The 20,918-nt window shown below is 35.9% G+C and overlaps 2 protein-coding genes across 3 annotated transcripts; one reads left to right on the top strand and one right to left on the bottom strand.

Moving 5' to 3' along the window:
- Positions 1 to 265: 265 nt before the first annotated feature.
- On the bottom strand, positions 266 to 13,799 carry LOC116768288 (A-kinase anchor protein 200). The gene is made up of 7 exons (XM_032658966.2): positions 13,641 to 13,799; positions 10,793 to 10,979; positions 9,551 to 9,745; positions 8,273 to 8,395; positions 1,194 to 2,339; positions 720 to 797; positions 266 to 640 (listed from the first exon to the last, which is right to left on the bottom strand). Exons 2-7 carry the CDS (start codon positions 10,961 to 10,963, stop codon positions 608 to 610), a joined length of 1,746 nt encoding a protein of 581 aa, XP_032514857.2. The 5' UTR covers positions 10,964 to 10,979; positions 13,641 to 13,799; the 3' UTR covers positions 266 to 607.
- A 485-nt stretch (positions 13,800 to 14,284) lies between these two features.
- LOC116768428 (transcription factor AP-4) lies at positions 14,285 to 19,728 on the top strand. Of its 2 annotated transcripts, none has more exons than XM_032659145.2 (3): positions 14,285 to 14,684; positions 15,260 to 15,422; positions 15,506 to 19,728. In XM_032659145.2, the coding sequence occupies exons 1-3, from the start codon at positions 14,596 to 14,598 to the stop codon at positions 16,253 to 16,255; spliced, it is 1,002 nt and encodes a 333-aa protein (XP_032515036.2). In that variant the 5' UTR covers positions 14,285 to 14,595; the 3' UTR covers positions 16,256 to 19,728. The 2 variants fall into 2 exon arrangements, with proteins under 2 accessions (XP_032515036.2, XP_061381359.1); XM_061525375.1 differs by lacking the exon at positions 14,285 to 14,684 and adding an exon at positions 15,008 to 15,114.
- Positions 19,729 to 20,918: the final 1,190 nt, after the last annotated feature.

The following is a 20,918-nucleotide window of genomic DNA, read 5'->3' as shown; positions in this document are numbered from 1 at the left end:
TTTTTAGTTTTCGGTATCATAAAATCATGTCGCCACATCTCACAGCGACTCCGCTCACAGACGTGCTTCACATACGACCACACACCGCGGCCACATCAGTATTAAGGAATTCTACCATCGGGGCAGTCCATTAAAATCGATCGATATTTATATCAAAGAGCCAATTAATTTAATAATATGGGTAGAATTTTCCTAGGATACGTATTTGGGCGCAGGAATATAAAAGGATATATTGAAGGAGCTACCAGCGGCCCAGCGGCCCAGCGGCCCAGCGGCCCAGCGGCCCAGCGGCCCGAGCCGGCCGTCGTAACTAACACCCCTGTAATAATGGCACCAATCCGTCGCACCGTATACTGCCTACATAACTTTGTTATTTTGTATATAATTATAAAACATCACCCCTAGCGAATTTAAAGTATATAAAACCTTAATTTTACAAAAAGCAAAGCACGCTAAACTTAAACTATGCTCATCCTATAATGAAATGTCACATTCGAACCGAAATCCACATTAACCTGACGTCAGAAATAATGAACCGAACTTAGTTCGATATCAAGCACAGGACTGGTCGCAAATAAATAATGGCGCGGGACGGTCGGCGCACGCGCTAGTTGGCGACGGCCACGTCGGTGGAGGTCTCCTGGAACACACAGACACACGGACACGTCAAACGACACTCGCTACACTCCACACGTATTACAGCGATGCGACTGTCATACCAGATCGGTGTTAAGCTCCGGTACCGTCGGCATCTCGGGAATGAGTTCAGCAATCTTGTCTGTCGCTACGATCGGATCCTGCAACATACATGCAACGGATAAGTAAAAAAAACATTTAAATGTACAAGTTCTAATGTACAGACATGTAACGCAATAAAATAAATTCAAATGTGCAAGAGACGTTAATTCACATATATACAGTGATTTCTTTACCATTACGAGTTAAAACGTGTGACGTTTTGTTTTAAAACAAACCACTATACAATAATATTAAAGAGAACAAATGAGCAATAACAAAGCGTGCAAGCATGCGAGCCGGCTAGCGGCGGGGACAGCGGCGCGGGGTGCAAGGTTACAATCGAGACATGGACATGACATAGAGCCGCCAAACATTCGATGGTGCCGCCAACATCCAGCTTCCGCGGCCATGCTTTGACTAATTACTCTACTCCTCTACTACTACCCGCTATTCACCTGCTGTGCCTCGTGCCTCGGGTGCTCCTCTATGTCTTTGTCACCGTTCATCATCACATCCGCGTGTGTTCCGTTGCACTCTACCGTCTCTATTTCCGTTTTATCTTTCGTCATGTCCTCGTGCTGTGCGTCCTTGGTGTCGCTGTGTTGGGAGTCTACGTTGGTTTCGGTGACTTCTATTTCGGGACTCGGGATCTCAGATTCGGGACTCTCGTAACTGACTGGTGCATTTTCGGCCTTTTCCTCGCTGATTTGTTCGTCTGCGTCGTTGTTTTCGACCTCGTTCACTTCCCGTTCACTTTCTACTTCGTCGACAACTATTTCGGGTGACTTTACTTCCAAAGTCTCTACCGGCGGGTCATCCTGAGCCTCGCTAGTGTCGGGTACTTCTTTCATAGTATCATCGACGGTATCTTTGGTGACCACTACTACTTCCTGTGACTCACTTTCCGTACTTTCCTCCTGGGCCTGTGGGACATCCGTAGTATCAGATGCCGTGGTCTCGACTGGCTCACTATCAACTTCTTCAGCCTTTGGTTCCGTATCCTGGCCGTCGGATGTTATCGCTGGTTCGACAACTGTCTCCGGTTCAGCTTGCGGTGTCTCTATGGGTGCTGTGTTTGCAGTTATTTCAGCAGTATTAGCGAGCGAAGCATCTGTCAGTTCTGGTGCCATGGTGGTAGCGGCAAAGGAAACCACTGACGAGGGAGGAGGATTTGCGGGGAGTGGTGGAGGCGTAGGCTCAATTAAAGGCATTTGTTCAACACAAACCTCTTTTTTAACGGTAATTTCAGTAGCTGGGACAATTTCGGGCTTTTCGACAGGTTTTTCCTCGGGTTTGCTCGTCTCACATTCTGCGGGTTCCGTAGAGTCCACCTTAGGTTCCTCCAATGAAAGACCATTTACTGGCAGCTGTTCCGGTTCAACGTCAACTTTGGGTGACTCTGTGCTTTCAACTAGTTTGTTGTCTATAATAGGCTCGTCTGTGACAAGAGCTTCCTCTTTGGGCGTTTCCGGCGTGCTGCTACCATTCGTCATGGGTTCAGTGACGGGCGTGTCTGGGGTCTTCTCCTCTTTTGCTTCTGTGTCAGATTTAACTTCTTCGGCAATATCATTTTTCTCGCTGTCTGGTGTCGTTTCTGCGGCCTGGAAAATTAATTAAAATTAATAAAATAAGTTATAGGTTCAATTACAAGAACTCAAATTCAGTAAAAAAAAACCGTTGTTAATGGGAAATGTGGACTGTGCAGAATTAAATGAAGAGTACCTTTAAATCTGCCATAGTTAATGTTTACTGAAGTTTGATCTCATCAAGATCGCATTAATAAGTGAGGTTCCACAAAGACGCGGATTATACTTTATACCCAAGTTTTGTAACAAAATATCGATCCTATTCTTAGTAAGCGGTCGCCCTTCAACAGTCCTGATCAAAACATATTGTGTTACAGATCGATATGCTAGGGCTAACACGGGCTTATTAAATACGAACATGTATTTATAAAATTTATAAAATTATGCATTTTGTAAATGACATTCATTAAAGTTACAATGTAGAATAATTTAGCGGCTACAGTATTAAAACGATTATAAAACAGTCCATTGCAATCTAATATCTGCAAAATACGTAGAATACGTAGTACATTTAAAATTTATGAAATTTCTATTTCAATGCAGAGATCTTCATTTTATAACGGCCTCAGCTCTGTAACGATGGTATTATAACGTTTAGCTTCACGTCAAAACCACTCTACTTGTATTTAAATCTGTATTTAAATACACAAACTACGGTTATACATATTTCCGACAGCTGCTCGATGACAGCGAGCCGTGAGCGGTCACGTCCCACATTTCAAACTACCGACACACAATACTCTCTACAATATAATATTATATATACTTCTGGGTATCGTTTAAACCATTATAAGGCTTTCAATCGGGTCGTAATTCGAATATTATCATACCTTATGATCGTAATAATAACGACAGTTTAATGATAATATGTGCAAGTAATTTTTATATTTTTTCTATAGTATTATATATACATATATATTTGTTACTGTAAAAGCCTACTGCTTTGTATTCCATAACGATATAGGAGCGTTTATAACAATGGATTACGGTGATGTGTCGTTGTTTCCTGCCGCAGGAACCGGTCCGCTAGCCGAGCTAGACCGTCACATATCAAATATGATCGATCGTTGACCGGCTCGTAACAAATTGTATCTATGTACTGAGACGACTCCCAAGACAGATGAGTGTGAAATTTAAATCAGTTAAACAGGAAGACTTGCGACTTGATAAAAAGCTAACCTTTTAGTGATAAGAAAGCTCGCACAAAACAATCATACATTCTATGTCACATTTAAATCGTTATGAGTACATATCAAGCTTAACCTAACTGATATAATAGAAACAAAGGTACTATATATTTGAGGGACACTCACGTATTGCTCATTATGACAATGTATGTACGAATACAAATTTAAGTACACAATACGCATTGAAAAGTGTGTTTATTATGTGAAAAAAACTTACGAAAACTGATAATTTTAAACGGATACTTATTTTCAAAAATATCCTACGCATATTATATATATCATATACACTTGACATACAAAGAACATATATTTTTTATAGCGTTGACAAAACGCTTCATGGTGGCAGGTTGTGTGATATTCCCTTAACGGCAATAAACGTGTTCATATAAACAATTATATTTAGATACTTGTAATAAAGTCCCCTTATTACATGTTTAGGATATCCTGCGAGTGTTACGAAACGTGTTTTCTTACCGGAAGATCTATTCGCCGGTGATGAATACAAATTCATTTACTTCAAACGAACATTTGCTACAACATTTTCATGTCCGCACGAACCGAACCAAAATATAACTTCGATTAACCAGCAATTTTCATTGATACAATGGAATACAATTATTACATATAATTTGGATGGCATTCAACAATAAATGTCCATGTCCATCGTCCGTGACCGCCGACACATCCCAGCATAACACACAGGAAGCCAGCTACCTGGCATTGTTTAACACCAGATACGTAAACAATGTGCCTTTTTTTCGTATGATCCGTGCGTTTCACTCCGCTGTTTGTTACCCGCTGCCGGTCATCGGCACGCCCAAACTACCCATCTATGGAATATATTATGACAATCGATAATAATTAGTCATCGCTCAGATATCATAGTGATCGGAATTTTATTTCATTCGTACGTCATTTATAATGCTCTATATATGTAACTGGTGCTATTTGTTGTACTGTATTTTATATATCTATATTAAATGTTTACCTACAGAAAATATATGTTACAGGGAAAAGATTTTAGTTTAAAACATATAGTCATCATTAACAGCTACGATTTTGTCCATCTTTTATGGATAGAGACGAAGAGTAATTACTGTTAACAAAACATCGTGACACAGCAGTTATTTCTGCAAATCTTTTCATTGACGTGTTTGTAGGAGAAAAGACTAAAAACACATTTTTTTCATGTATGAAATATCGACAAATTTTATATGATAATGGGGGCAGATGTTATATTATAATAACCCCACAATTATTACAATATAAGTTCCGTACATATTTTTCACTTCACGATCAAACTTAAAGTACAGAAAATTTCCAATGGCGAGTTAAATCGATCACAAAAGACAGTATTATACTTTACACTGTGATAACTTATCGACAGAAAAGCTAATATTACTACTACTGCGTTTACTCTGTGACAACAACAGACTTGTAGATCGAGCTATTAAAGATATCAAGGAAAATATTAATCACCTCTCAGTACAAATTAAACATATACTATTATATGTAATAAAATTATTAAACTGATAGTTTTTCATATAACTATCATCGAATATCAAATAAAAAAATTCAACGTTGGTCGTCCTACTGCAGAAACGGGATGCTCGCTGCTTACACCGAGTTTGCTTCCTCGGATTACGTACGGACCGTTAAGAGCATTACATTCTTAAATGTTCGCATGCCACAATATTAACGTACATTATTCATGAGAAATTAAAAACTACTCACACGTGTGACGACGCGCACTAGTGTTAAGCATATTGACGTAATACGTTTTGTAATATTTTTTAATGATAAAAAAAAAATTATACTATCTCCAACGTATACCTGACTTTCGACTTACAAAGCGTTACTAATTCCAATAGGACAGGGACCTGAAACCTTAATGTATGTGTATCGCTCTAACTGCACGTCGTGATCACTAACTCCGACTATTCAATCAACACATTCTATGCCTCATGCACCACATAATATATACGATTTTTCAAACTAACTATTACATTCGTAGTAAGTGCCACATGTAATAAGATCGCGTAACGTCCGCGCTCCGTCGACTTCACTGGCTCTATTTATCTTAAAATATTGGGTCACATGTGCTTGTATTGTCTCAAACTATAATAACATGTGTGTTAAAATACTCTCCATATATACATACATCCATACAACGCTATAATCTAAAGCGTCGTGTGACAGACGGACGGTTATAATTTGCATGGGCAATAAATAACTGCGGAGATAGTATCATATAGCTCTCAAGTTTATAGTTCGCTATCAGAAGAGGTCGTAGACCCCGAGCTCCGAACGTTACAACGATCTATCTGAATATAAAATAACGAATTAATTTTTATTGAATGAAATTTGATAATTTTACTTTCACGGGAAGAGTAAAAAAAATTACTGATTTAAAAATTTTAACAATATATATATACATATATGAAGAATTAAATACGAAAAAACATGTAAGTTGTGACGTCTAAGACCGTGCCGTGAGATGTAACGCACGTAAATAAAATAGTACATTCGTAAAACTCGTACAATCTCATTCGAAAGCAGTTTCATTTCAATAAATAAAGAACGGTCCCGTAATAAAATTTCACAGTCCAATGACTGGCAGAAGCTGTGACTTGTCCGAGTGAGTGAAAATATCTCGTTATGTTCACTCTCATTTGCTGTATATAAGGCGTGCGTATTACATGCGCGCACATTACACGAGCAGTACCAGGGAAACAGAATATGAAGATGAGTTTTATTCAATCGCCTCATTATACGAGACGATTAGCCAACGAGCTCTGTCCGTTCACATAAATAAATCCGTATACAATACAAGCGGTTCGCACGACAATGGCGTTATGGAATCGAAAAAGGAAACGGAATCCTTCCTTGTTATTTCAAATATCTATTCAATGGACGTATTATGAAAATATGCGAGCCGATACGTCGGTCAGCGAGGTTTGATAAACATGCAACACGAACTCGCGGATCTTCGCGTTACTCTGCCGGTCGGCGAGTTTTAATACAAACGACACCATCAACTCCATAACACCATTGTCCGCGCCGTTCTCTACCCGAGCCCGTGTAAACAGGTTCCGTTTATACATTATGGAGTTGAGTTACGTTATTTTTTTCGTTCGATGCCTCACCAAATTCGGGTCTCCGACATCACAGACGAGCGTAATGATGGGGAACGTGTTTGTTTTTATTTGATATGATTTTATGTATTAAAATAGATTATATGTAAGGGCGGAGTGTGGTCGGTGTACACGAGAGCGGTTTGCCCACTGCAGGCCTCGGAAACCTGCCCCGGACAACTAATATTATTCCGTACACAAAACAAGTTTTGATGCAAAGCAAGGAGCCCATTCGCCTCCACGACGATGCCAATTTGACTTTTAGGTTAGAAGTTTAGAACACACGGAGCCCGCGTAAGATTGTGTGAGGAATATCAAATTATAATTAACAACAGCACGATCAAAGGAAATTTAAAAGTTAAACGAGGACGAGTTTATTTAACACGCTATCATCATGCAACATGCTAATGTGTGTGCGAGTCGATAAAATAAGTTTTGTATAAAATATTTACGATATACACATACATGTTAGTGTGTTAGTGTTCTCAAGCAAAACGTCTCGCGAAGTTAACGACCGACAAACACGTGCTGTACATTCTGATATTGAAGTACTACCAATAACAACTAAAATATAGTAATAATTTGATAATTCAAAAGACCCATCCTAGCAGTTCCTCGCGTTTATAACTCTCGTTATTAATATTCTCCGACATTCGTTAAGTTTCGTAACTTAAGGCCGAACATAAAACTCGAGAGATCCAGGAAGCGGTGGGCCGGCGACCACTGAAGCAATATGGCGAAAGTTGTAACGCTTCGAATACCAATGACCGCTTGAATGTTTTATTCAAAATATCGAAACTTGGCTTCGGCGCAAACAAAACCGTGCCTCAGACATAATTCGCCAATTTTGTGTAATAAATACAGGTGCGAGGTGCAATTTAACTTCGGACACCTGACGCGATACAAATTACGCTACCGACACGGATGCCGGCACCTTACATGGCCTATACAAATCTACTGCAAATTAGGCGTCCCGGTAGTGAAAACATTACGATGTGCGTCACAGTAAGCGGAGTGTTCTAACATCGAATATCACCTTAGGATGCAGCACGTCGGATTACGATTAAACAACTCGCTTACGGTGGCTAGAAATCGCTCGTCCTAACAGACCCCGAGGTTATATCTACCACAGGCGTATCGCCGAATATCCGTTAGTATTGACTTAGCCAGTACACCAGCGGCGCCGGGCTAGCGTATTTCACAATCGACGATCATAAAGCCGTCATATAATCGATTACGGGCGATTTAACACATGATTTCACACAACCTCGTCAGTTTCTCTTGTTGAGGTTACCGCGTAACAATTAACAAATGCAAAGATTCAATTGAAATATTCCACCAATCATAACGTGACCGGTCCGCGGCTGCACGAAAGTGGGTTAGCTCGCTGCATTGATTGGTGCACCTCGCGTGTGACTGCAGCTCCGTCCCAGCACATCGATAGAATTATCGTGACGAGACATTTCGAAGCTAATGCGTTAAAAATGACCCTTTCACCGCTTTAGAAGTTTTTGTGTACCCTCTGTTGAGATATCTAGAGGGGAAAGCTGTAGATAGATACATCGTCTTTTTTGCGTAACGATCTTTCCCCTCCGACCTCGCCTGTACCAGTCCATATCAAACTCACCTCCTCGGGCACTTTTTCCGGTTCGCCGTTAGTCTTGTTCTCGTCGTCTTTGTGTTTCTTCTCTTGTTTGGGTTTATCTTTTCTGCTGAAACTGATGGACCTGAGCGACCATTTCTTCTTGACCTAAAAGCATATAACGGGCCAGTCAACAAGCATCCAACTAAACTAAATGTTACATAACAAACGCTTCGATGTCACTCATGGAATATTGAATAAATATATTATTTCACGGATGACGTGCGTCACGCCACTGCGGACAGATTTGTTAAAAAAACTTCACCCACAAGCAGAATTACGCGAACATTGTTACAGCCATATAATACTGTATCCGATATAAACGTGAACTTTTCCAAGCTATTTGTTTGAGCGGCTCGCTCGTAAAGCCACTGATTAAATTGTAAAGAATGCGACTATTGTTATTACAAGCGCCATAAAGTCATCCAGAGACGAATTAGTCAATTGCGTTTATTGGTTGCGGTCACAAACAAAGTGTGGGACATTTAAAGAGCTGCGCTACATCCGAGTGGTGCGATAGATTATCTTACTTACCATTACTTCAAATTTATACTCAAACCAGTAATGTAAATAAGAAATTGAGTTGCTATGTATGTGATTTTTTTTAACTGTGATTCGTTACCAAATTATATTGCAAGTAAAAGAAAAATATATATATTTTTATTGCTTTCCTTCCCCTGCATCTTGAATACATTATGATGAGAAATAAATTATTTTTCGTTTCGTATTTCCTAAGGCCTTACTGCAAGTTAGTATAATAATAATACACACGAAGTTTTTCCTGTTTTTGATTTAATAACCGCATTTTTATGAATGAAAAACTGTCGACGCTCCGCATTTAGTGCGGCGACGATCGCTTGGGGTGAACGGAAAGAATGACGACTATCCGATTCAAATAACTTCCTTAACAATACGAGATGTTAATAAAACAGTATAAAACACGGACCGTTTGCAATCTCAGTGTTATAAAGATAACCAAATCATTAGGAAAATCTTATTTTGCGGTATAACATGATATGTTAACATTTGAAATCTAATAAAATCTAAAACAAATATGTAGTATACACTACTGACAGCTGTGATTTCTGTCAAGTTGCTGATCTCGGTACTGTACGATGTTACTCAATATATGACATCTTGACGGAATGAAAAAAAAATATCTTCCAGGATATAAAAGACGAAGACATTAAAACATTCATATAATAGCATTCACAATATCTTACAATAATTCGAGTATGTATTAATGTATTAATATTTCCAAACCTTCTCTTTCTTCTTCTTGCCGTCGTCGGGAGAGGGCGTGGTCTCCCCGTTCTCCTTCTGATCACTATCTCCGTTCGTCACTGGAGACGCCTCCTTCTCCTTCTCGCTCTCTTCTGCCTGTTCCTTGCCCTCTTTCTCAGTTGTAGCGTCCTTCTCGTTCTCCGGTGTGCCGCTGTCCAGTTGCTTCTCCTTCTCCTATCATTAAAACATTCTCATATTCATCATCACACTAGTTGGGATTCTTTCCCGTTTTTCGCTCGTATATCCCTCGCACATTATATAATCAAACTGTGAATTAAAAACTGTAAAGGCTGTACTTTGACGATTCTAAATTGTGGTAGGTCTACAGATCATTGTGGGAATCGAGTTGAATATGAGAGAGAGAGAGAGAAAAACAGACAACCGTAACACGTTTTAGTTCGTTAACATTCCTATATAAATAATAAAATTCTTATTATGGATAGTATTGCATTCCATGCGTTATATATAATATCTTTATGCTTACTCCAAGTTTGGAACGTCACAATAATTACGGAGTTTTAACACTTTTTCATAATTCATAAATTCTCGCACATTACAATAATAACGTAGATTATGGAGTGACGATACGATTCGCGTGTGGTGTGACGATGAAAACTTGTTTAGCACAAGCACATGCTGTGTTCAAATTTGAGTTTTATTATGACGGTAACGATAGATTTAAATGATAAGTGTTGGGACCCCTAGGAGAATCTATTTTTGGATTTGTATAACAAATAATTTAAATAGTATTGACGTGGGAGCGCTGTGTATGCGGGTCGTCTGTGACGCTATAAATACTTAATGGCAATTTTGGACACCCTCATGATTTTATACTAGCAACAATAAAGGCCCATAACTTATGTATAGGAATTCTAATTCCATGTTTTGCGTCTGATATTACTGCGCTGAACTGGACTATATTTGGTTTGTTTAAATGAAAAAAGTTATTGTCATGACCCGCAAGATGAATTCTCATTTTGTATATAACGTGTAACATGTAACCTTCCGTGTTTAGTTATGTTATAAAATACATATAAAATGTATAGTATGAAAAATTAATGTACACGAGCTGGCTTATTACCTGCATCCCTACTTATGGACTACGATATATCGCGTCAAGGCAGTCACGAAAGCATAAACATTTGTTTATCATCATCTCATGTTAGAGTAATTAAGATTTAAATCAAATCATCTTGTAAGTCGTACTAATACTACATGTACCTGTATGTCGTGAATGTGAGCGTCTCCGTTTAGCTGCGTCTTGAGCGCGTCGTCGTCAGCCAGAGGCTCGACACGTCCCTCCCCGCCCGCCCCGGCCGCCGCCACCTCGCCGGCGCCTTCGCCCTCCTTGCCACTGATGTCCACCGAGCGCTTGCTCTGCTTAGCACCCATCGCTGATACTAATAGCCTGGTTCATATGTCGGCATTTTAAATTACATTCTCCTTCATACTAGTTGGAATGATTCCATTCATACATGCACTAAACGAGCAGCGACAAGCTGGACAGTTGTATTTTACTACTCCTTTATATTTATCTGCTTAGTAATTGTAGAAAAATTTTAACTTCATTCTCTCCTAGTCTTTATTAATAAATTATAATACGTATATATCGGGAACAATAAGTCAGTAGTGTGTCCGATTATAGCAGCGTCATTAGGTCAGGGTGTTGGGAACAAACTCGAAATATATTTCAACGTCGGATATAGCACAAGATGCATCGTTCGGCGGACGGCGGGCTACAGACGAGCGTTCCTATAATAGTAACAAGCTACGATAGACTCACCCACGTCAAAAAAAATACATTTACGACTTCGTTACTAGCTATAAAACACACAAAACTACGTGGGTTTGTGTTTACACTCTTCAGTCCGGAATAACAAAATGTATATTTTTAATTTTCTCATCCTATCTTTGGTGAAGTTATTATTAGCATTGTCTGTTGTTTCTAATAAAAATAATGTATTAACAGTAAAAAATCAGAATATTCTAGAGACAAGTTTGTACTAAAAGCGAAATTATTAGTCACGTATTCTCCTTATCTTTGTTCATAAACATTTCCAGACAATAACAATATAACTTAACCAGAGGGAGAATAACAGCAAGTTATTATTGTAACAGTTCAAACATTATCTAACAAATCAATCTCATAATAATATTCAAAGAATTACTACCTTTTAATGTATTTCATATATTTTTTATTACTTTGTCAGTGAACGTTTTCTGTTTAATATTATCGCTCGGTTCTTACTTAAAACGTCGTTCACAATTCTTTCCGCTTCGATACGCGATAAGGGTTTATACAATAGCGTTGCTCATGATACCATTACTTACAAACCATCAAAAGTTAGTTAAAATCGAATCAATCTGAGGTGAACGACCTAAGTCCCCCTCTACTAACTTTTTTTGGGCTGTCATGTCATCCCGGAGCTATCATAGCCGTAACAATGAGACACTTAGAGGCACTTTTGGTTTATTTAACGTTCCAGTACTTGATGGCGACCTTGACTCGCGCGTTCAAGGTCAACAGCTCGGCAGCTTACTCCCGAGAACGTCCGCGAGAAATGGTGAGCGTAAACTAGCTCTTCAGAAGACAAAACCAAACCCAGCCATGATACATGTAGGATGTGAATAATATAAAAAATATCTACTCTTTTATTACATATACGTTAAGATATGGATGCTGTGTACGTTTTTAATATGCCAAGGAGTATGTACTTTGAAATGACTTTCCTTAATAATTATAATAAGTGTCATATATCAGACAGCTGTTGGCTAAACCACAAGTATTCATATATGGTGTGTAAATAATGACACACTTCTAACTATGTTACACATATAATGTTTTTTTTACTCTGAACAAATTCCATTCTGATAAACAGTCATTTACAACTGTGCATGGTGATTCATACTACACTGAATTTATTAATAAAATTATGAATGGTCCATGAGGAAATACTCAGAATATTTTATAATCAAACAATGAAAATCAATGCCTATGCTTTTAAGTTATTGTCTGAGAGCTCTGGCAAATATATTAGAGAATAATTTTATGTGATCTGCAATCATGAGTAATTGTAATGTTCTATATTCTGATGCCCATGTAATGATATCATTAAATAATTCAGATCTATTATTCTTAAAAAAAAAAAGAACATTTAATATGGAAAATTATTCTAACAAAGAGTTTTTATTTGCATGTCAGGAATGTTATTCAAAATGATAAGTTACAAAAATAATGAAACACAATTCCGCAAAATAAATTTCATGTAGTGATGGATGACTAGAATAAATATTACTTTCAATATGAAGGCTTTAAACATACTTGGTGCAATGAACACAAGGGTGTGTCTTTCTAAACAAACTTGAAATTTTCAATCTATATTTTTTTAGATGTACCTAAATTATCTGTGATGATTTTTTACGTACTGTAAGTTATATACTGTTTTAAAGTGCTTGAATAGCCACAGAAGGAAAGAAATATCAATAAAACAGGCATATGATGATTAATTTCAAGACATTTGATAAGAATATAAATCCTAAAGTGATCATTTCTGTGGTTTTCGTACTCAGACCGTCCAAGGGAATAAATGAGACAGTTTTGCAACCGAAACCTTTGTTAAGTGATTGTACCGGTTGACTTACAAAGATGATTCATCGTTCGATTCGATTAGTAAATGCACCAAGACTGGGTTTCCCGGAATAATGCATCTGGTTATAAAATTACCAATTACTGATCGTTACTTATCCCGGCCATAATATACGCAACATTACCTCTATAATGAATATTACTTCGACATACATTAAATCCAACGCGTGTTAGTGCTTTCTACCTGCTATCACATTTGTACAGTCACAATAATTAAAATTCATATTTATAATAATTATGATATAATTAATATGGATACTTTCTCAACTTGTCCCAACTTTCTAAATCAAAAGATTTAAATTTTTTTAAATAAACTACAACACAACCGACTAAAACAGCCGGCTAACTATCTTTCTTCTTAAGCAAAAATAAGTATATATAAAAAAGAATAATGACAAAAACTGATATTTATTTTATTTTTACCTTCAGGCTTTATAATCCGAACAATGGAAACTAAGATTTTACACCTATATATAATTTTTATTCACTTCCAGCACTCACAGCCGAACACAATATGGCGACAAGACAAAATCTCCACCCACCGAGAATAAATTCAAAATTGAGTATCTTTGCGATTGGTCGAAATAAATGAGACGCTTAGGTTTTACCAACCTAAAATATACAATGGTGCAACTTGACGACTTTAATAGTTACAAAAACGCGTTCAGAGTAACTTATTTCGTTGTTATTTCATTTAAATTACTATATTTCACGAACTAAATATTTTGCAATGAATAATGTAAAATATTTATTAAAGTCTATTTTGGGATATGTTTTCCATATCATAAACAAATAAAGTTTAATTTAGTTAATACTATTTTAAGAATGACATTATTTTGATTTTTACTGTTTTTTTGGTATCCCACTGAAACTGTAAAAAATTAACTTTATTACTTTTACCTCAATTTTTATATAATTATTTAGGCATTATATTCTCTATATTAAAGGGATTTTTATAATTTATTATAATAAGATGTTATTTTATATTTATTGTTTATGGTTTATGGCTGTATGGCTTATTGCTTTTGTCGAACACTATGAAATGAAAAGTCTAGTATAGTCTATGGTTGAAGGCATCGATATGTCGCGTTTCCCGTATTGCCCTTGACTTCGTCTTTTTAATTGCTGTTTTTTTAATTACCTATATTATTCGTCGAAAATTGAATTACGCGAGTTCCATTTCATACTTTAAAAGTGTTTTTAAATTGGTTTGTGTGTTTAAACTTGTGGTGAAGTGTTAAATTCACTTAGCGTCACCTGACCGAACTCATTGTCATTTCCCGCCATTGTGGGTTAACTAAAACTATTTTGATTTTCTGTTATTATAACAGTGTTTAGATGTAAAAAAGTTTATTTCTGTGCTCTTTGTGCCTGAGTTATGTCATTGCACGGTAATGATGTTTGTTTGCTAGAAATAGAAGATTATAACTTGTACGAAGAAGAAGCATCGGATCACGCTATTTCCAGGTAGGTGCTACCGGCGTGGTTATAGTTTTTACGCCTTTCAAAGCTTATTTCGATATTTTTTGTCCATATCAACAAAGTTTCTTTCATAATGACAAAAATTGTAATGTTTGTGTTGTGCTCATATGATACTACGGCCATATGAGGCCGCTCCCGCCCCGTGCCGGTCTATAGTCAGCTGTTGGGCCGCCATGTTTGGACAAATCAAATAGGCGTAGTAGACGCTTCAATTATAACACACGATTAAAATATCAATGATATGTCATAGTATGGCAGCGTCTAAACGTAGTAATATTTTATTAACATTTTTAATGATGCTTGTATGAAATTTTTACATCATTATCGTAAATTTTTCTTAAACGTCACGTATTTATTATTAGTATACACATTTGTTCATTCATTATTAAGATGAGAGTTTGCTTCTTTTTCCTGGGTAGAAACAAATTTTTTTATTAAAGATACTCGATAATTTAATTTATATTATTAAAGCGATTTATTTTTTGATATAAAATTTTGTGAACAATATTTTTTTAAATATTTATTTTAGTTATTTAAATATCTTTGTACTCATTTTTCAGGAGTGAGAAACATTCATCAGGGAGTAAAACCATGGAGGCAGAGAAGAGAATCCGTCGAGAAATAGCCAATAGCAATGAACGTCGGAGAATGCAAAGCATCAATGCTGGTTTTCAGGCTCTTAGGACATTGCTACCACGCCATGAAGGGGAGAAACTTAGTAAGGTATAGTAAACATTTTTAAAACGTTAATTTTTTTTTATTCTTGTTTTTTATATTTTATCTAAGTCAAATTTAAATTTTTACAGGCTGCCATATTGCAACAAACTGCAGAGTATATATATTCACTTGAACAAGAAAAAACAAGACTACTGTCACAGAATTGTCAGCTGAAAAGGCTACTGAACCAACACGAGGGTGGTGAGATACCCTTGAAGAAGAGAAAAAGCGAGATAATAACTCATGTACCTTCCATCATACCCGACTCAACAGATGATGCAGTAACAAACTCAAGATCACCTGAACCTGTTGCTGTGATAACTGTTTCAAACATGCCACCGAAGAAAGACATTGAAAGCGGGGATCTAAAAATTCAACTGGAAAGAGAAAAGCGACTGCGTAGACTAGTAGAAGAACGGCTGCACACTTTGGAGGCTCAAATGTATCCAGAAGCCAGTCGAGAGATTCAACATCCTGTGGTCCCAGTTGTGCATTTTGAACAAACTGATATCACTGCAGACTGCAAACTGGAAAAGGATGAAGCTGAGTCTAAGCCTGCTGAGCCACCAATAGTCGCCCCGCTTTTGGAAGCAGCTATCAAAGCTGAACCGAGGGTGGAGGTGGAAGTGTTGCCTGATGCAGCCCAGGATGCCTCTTCCCGTTTATACCTTGCAAGCACGAGTCGTCAGAATTTGGAGACCATTGTCGAGGCCATTCGTCACCTGGAAGGCGATCATTTGTTCAGAGAGGAGTCCGGTGACGCGCCGCTCGCATTAACAAAGAAAGTAGAACGTGTCCCACCACAGAGACCTGGGGTCATTGTAGTGAAGCATTCGTGATTTCATTAAACTAGTCTTAAAGTCTTAAATTCTACTTTGACGGATTGCTTCTGAATGAAGAGCGCTGACCCTCGAATATAGGTTTTTTTAAATTATTATTATTATTTTAGTCGTGTAATTGTCTTTTCCAAAGTGACAAATTGATAAGTCTGTGTTTTGTTTATTTTAACATATTGATGATAGGACGAGGAAGGTTATTTTGGACGGATGAATTGTGACATAAGTTGATTGGCGCTGTGCTTAGTTTAGTCTCAAATATAATTATGATGTATGTTTATTATTTTGTCAGGTTTATTACACAGTTCAATGGATTGTCAGACTGATTTGTTTAGGAATAGGTGGAAATGTGTATAATTACATGAAGCCGCATGCCATAGTATGTACAGTTAAAAAAAAAAAAATTCGGGTACAGCAATTTGAAAGATTATAATTCATGTAAGAGTAATAATTTGTATGAGATTGATTCCTGTCTGTCATCACACTGTGGTGGACAGCTCCATATATACTGTACAGGCGTGCGGCTGTTTTGTATGACGTTATTTGTGTTATATCAGTTGTCATCAAGTCATCATCAAAATATAAAATGAAAAAATATTATGTTGTTAATGAAGAAAATATTTTTTGAAAGTTGTATCCATACAGCATCAGTAAGATCTTAATTTCGAAAAGAATTATGTATCTTGACGAGTTTTTGATAAGATTATAATTTAAAGCAAACAAGCGTTGATTTTGAAGCCCGGTGATGTATGTTGTAACATATTCCAGTGCTAACTTTATGAATGGTATTAGTAAGTTATATATTTCACCCTTTAGTGAAGCATTCCATATGGTTCGAGTCTCCTTAAGATAAACTCAATGTTTTTTGTGGATTGATGTTTAAATTTGTAATGTTTGATAAAAAAAAATTAACAATGGATTATTCTTAATTGTAGGCCATTGTTCTGGATTGAAGTTTATTAGATAGCCATATTACTATAACGTTTTCTATGGAACAAATTTCCAAATATACATTAATGTGAAAGAATCTCTTAGAACGTTTGAGATTCGCTTCATTCATGATACTTTAAAGCAAGTATTAGAAGCGTACAGTTATTAGGCAGGCCTAAGCTGTATAAGTCTCGTACATAAGACGACCGCTAGTGAACATAGCATTCATACTTTAATGTAACGGGTGGTGTGATCGAATCAGCCATCAATTTTAAACTCTTAGATCAATATGGAGAATATTTCATAGCGTTTCTTTACTAGTTGTAGTTACAATGAGTCGTCTAGCTCATGACTTAGGGTATGTAATCTAAAGTGATTTTATTTGTTTGCTTCAATGTGCTGAACATTTTTGTTAAAAAAATTAACCAGCAGTGCTTTTTGTTAATGTATATTATTTTTCTTTGTAAGTTTGAATGTATTTTAAGTTAGACTCAGCAACAGAGTGTTTCACATTGTGTTTATACAAACAGGATAGTGCCGTGGCCCTGTACGGGGGGTCACTTGAATTTATTAAGACTGATCATAATTCATTATTAAGTTACGCTAGTTGGGAACACCATGATTGTCATATGTGTGATTGTGTGCGTTTTATTCTTTAGTTATTTATATGTGTGTATGTTATAATGCTGTATGTATTGCACCAGCACCGGCGGTGTTACTGAGATTCTTTTCGTCTAGCAATAATTGAGTCAATCTTGATAAGTGAAATTTTATTAAAAAAATAATAGTAATAATAATATTGAAGAATCCCACTAGCGCCGTCGGCCACATCGAATAAGCCGTTAAACCCATGACAGTGGTTGTAATTTATTTTTTGCATTTATTCCCGTAGAATGTTCTGTATGAAAGTGAGTTACTAGACCGCATTCTGATATCATAAGCGTTTCGTTTATGTAACTGTATAAATTTAGTTACTCTTTATATGTTCGGTATGACGATAATGTTTATTGTGCGTACAAATAAATAAGTCACAGTCGAATTTAACGATGCAATAATTAAATTGCAATCCCGATGTAAAGATAGCAGACGGAACTTATTCCCCACTCTGTTTCTGAGTCCATAGTGTTAAGGAGTTGTCTGCCTACCGCCTTTTACATTACGTCAGTATAGGATAGTAAAACAATGTAACATAATGGACATGGTTATACTATTAGTGTAGTCAAAACTATATAGTTATTAAGAGATTTTTAAGTCAAAGAAAGCAGTTAAAATGTTTAAAATGTGTTATTATTTATGTCTTAAAGTATTAAAATGGTTATTTCTTATTAATTAGTTTGTAAATGATAATCGACGGACGTTCGCTACAGCTTTCATGTCACGTGACTATAACCAATAAAACGGAACATTATTATTATTTCTTCAATGTTTGTTAATTTATGTGTAAGTTTGTACATTGATTATTATAGATTTGTTTCATACAAAATTATCTGCTAAGTTGAATGTACTCCAATGACAATGTTCTGTTGGATTTTATGTGTACAAAATATAACTGTAAACATTTTCTACACTCTATCTCCGTATTTATTCCGTTCAAAGAGAACGTACGTTCATTGAGTTTTTCATAAAATTAAAATTACAATAATTATTATTATTGCATTTTATATTTAAAAAAAAAGCATTAGTTCAATTAAAGTAAGTGATTAATTTTTAAGACGCTCATAAATTCAGTTAGAATGGGTCGCATGGGTCCAGCGATGGGGCGAATGTTATTATTATCTAGTTAGTAATCAAAACCACCTGCTTTTACCATAAATATACAATTAATTTTTGTAGTCATAGTGACGTCAGCGTTGGCCCCATCGCTGGAGGGCTCACGAGTTCCTATACATTATATAGATAGTTACTTCATATTTTTACAGTTTGTAATTAATAAGGATTATGGTTTTTAGCTTGTGATTCAATTCTATACTAAAATAATGTCTATATGCTTAGCACGAGTCCCGCGTCCTGACTACATGCGACGCGTTTCACGTTTCTCATTCAATAAACTACGTGAATACTATAATGTGAGACGGTTTTTGATTGATAAAGTTAACGTCGAGTATGTGGTGTGACAATGCAAACTATGTGCAAGCGTACAGAACATTATTTATTTTCCTTTTATAAAATTATGTTGACTGGTGAAAGTCGATCGAAGTGATGGTCACAAAACGCATTCACCTAATTGACTTGTCGATTTAATTATTTCAAACTGTATATATTCCGATAATTTTATTAATATGTCCGATGGAAAGTAAATAAATATTGAACAAACGAGTTTTGTAACTATCACTTCTAATAATAATAAAAATGCCCTTTGATTATAAAATAATGTACCGTCCTTTGTATAATATCAAACAGCATCAGGTTACATCTAAAAACCATGTCCACTGATAAAGTGTAGAAAACAACGCATCTTTCCTTTTTGATATGAACTTGGTATAAATATTTCTCCTGATTTTAATTGTACCACATTTGACGAATATTTATAAAATATTGATATTAAAGTGTTTCATTTACAAAACCCCCTTTTTAAACTGTAAATATGTAATCATATGGATGTATCACAGAAACGTATTCGGCGAGTTAGTCATTTACTAGTAAAGCGAAAAACAAACATGGACGGCGAAAGCATCTAATTCGACTGGTCATATAATGTGAATATTAAAAAAAAAATGGCGGTTTTATATTCTTGAAGCTGGCATTAGATTAACGATTTAATTGTAGGTACATACATCGTGCAATTATTCCTACATATTATATGTCTATTATAATGAGTACTGATTTAAATACTAATAGTTAAGCAACATCAAGTAATACGCAGATTCCAATACTACCATTGTCAAAATTATTGATTTTTGCTAAGACAAGGCTTCTATCTGACATTTTAATTCGTTTTGGCCGATTCTGCATCATGTCGGTTGCTATTTCGAAAGTTTTCTGTTTTCATTATTTTACCTACTATCGATTTTACTATCGCTTTGTTAAATTTGGCAATCATGACTAATTTATTTGCATTTTTGGATGCGGGTTTCCGAATGTTATAAATTTTAAAGTAACTACGATAGGTAGAATTTATATTGAGCATCCATACGCATGGCGTTAAAACCAAAAGATAAAATAAGCGAATGATTCCTGTTTAATTATTTTGTAGGTATGCTATGTGCCATAATTTTTGAAGTCCATTAAAATATTTCGTAAGAAATATTTATTAAAAAAATTAAACCCTGTTATTTAACATGAGAATGAAATTTGAAAAGGTACACTGAATATAATGAACTGAGTGACTGATTTGTCATTAACTTCTCTCCTGGTAGTCAGGGATGTTTAAAATTGTAATTAAAGTTATTATATCAATAGGACCCGCCTGTATCCAGGAATTAGCAAGGCTAGTTTTATATAGGGTAAATAAGATTAAACTGCCTGTTTGCTTATAAATATTTTATTAATTACATTTAAAGAGATGGAAATGTTTGTTTCATAAATCAATAGATGTATATATAAATAAAATACGTACCTGTATTGTTACTTAAACCACTTAAAATATTTTAATTAATAGGTATTCAGATTAGTATGTTGAAGTTTTTAATGAAAATTTATAAAATTGATACCTTCTTTGTCATCATTAATTTCTTAACGAAACTCTTTTAACTTAAGTTGTTCAATTATAATGTCCTGCAGCCGGTTTACTCGGTGA

This window comes from Danaus plexippus, chromosome 4 (assembly GCF_018135715.1).
Source record: "Danaus plexippus chromosome 4, MEX_DaPlex, whole genome shotgun sequence".
In the NCBI taxonomy this organism is placed as follows: Eukaryota; Metazoa; Arthropoda; class Insecta; order Lepidoptera; family Nymphalidae; genus Danaus; species Danaus plexippus.
This window is presented reverse-complemented; position numbering and strand designations above follow the sequence as displayed.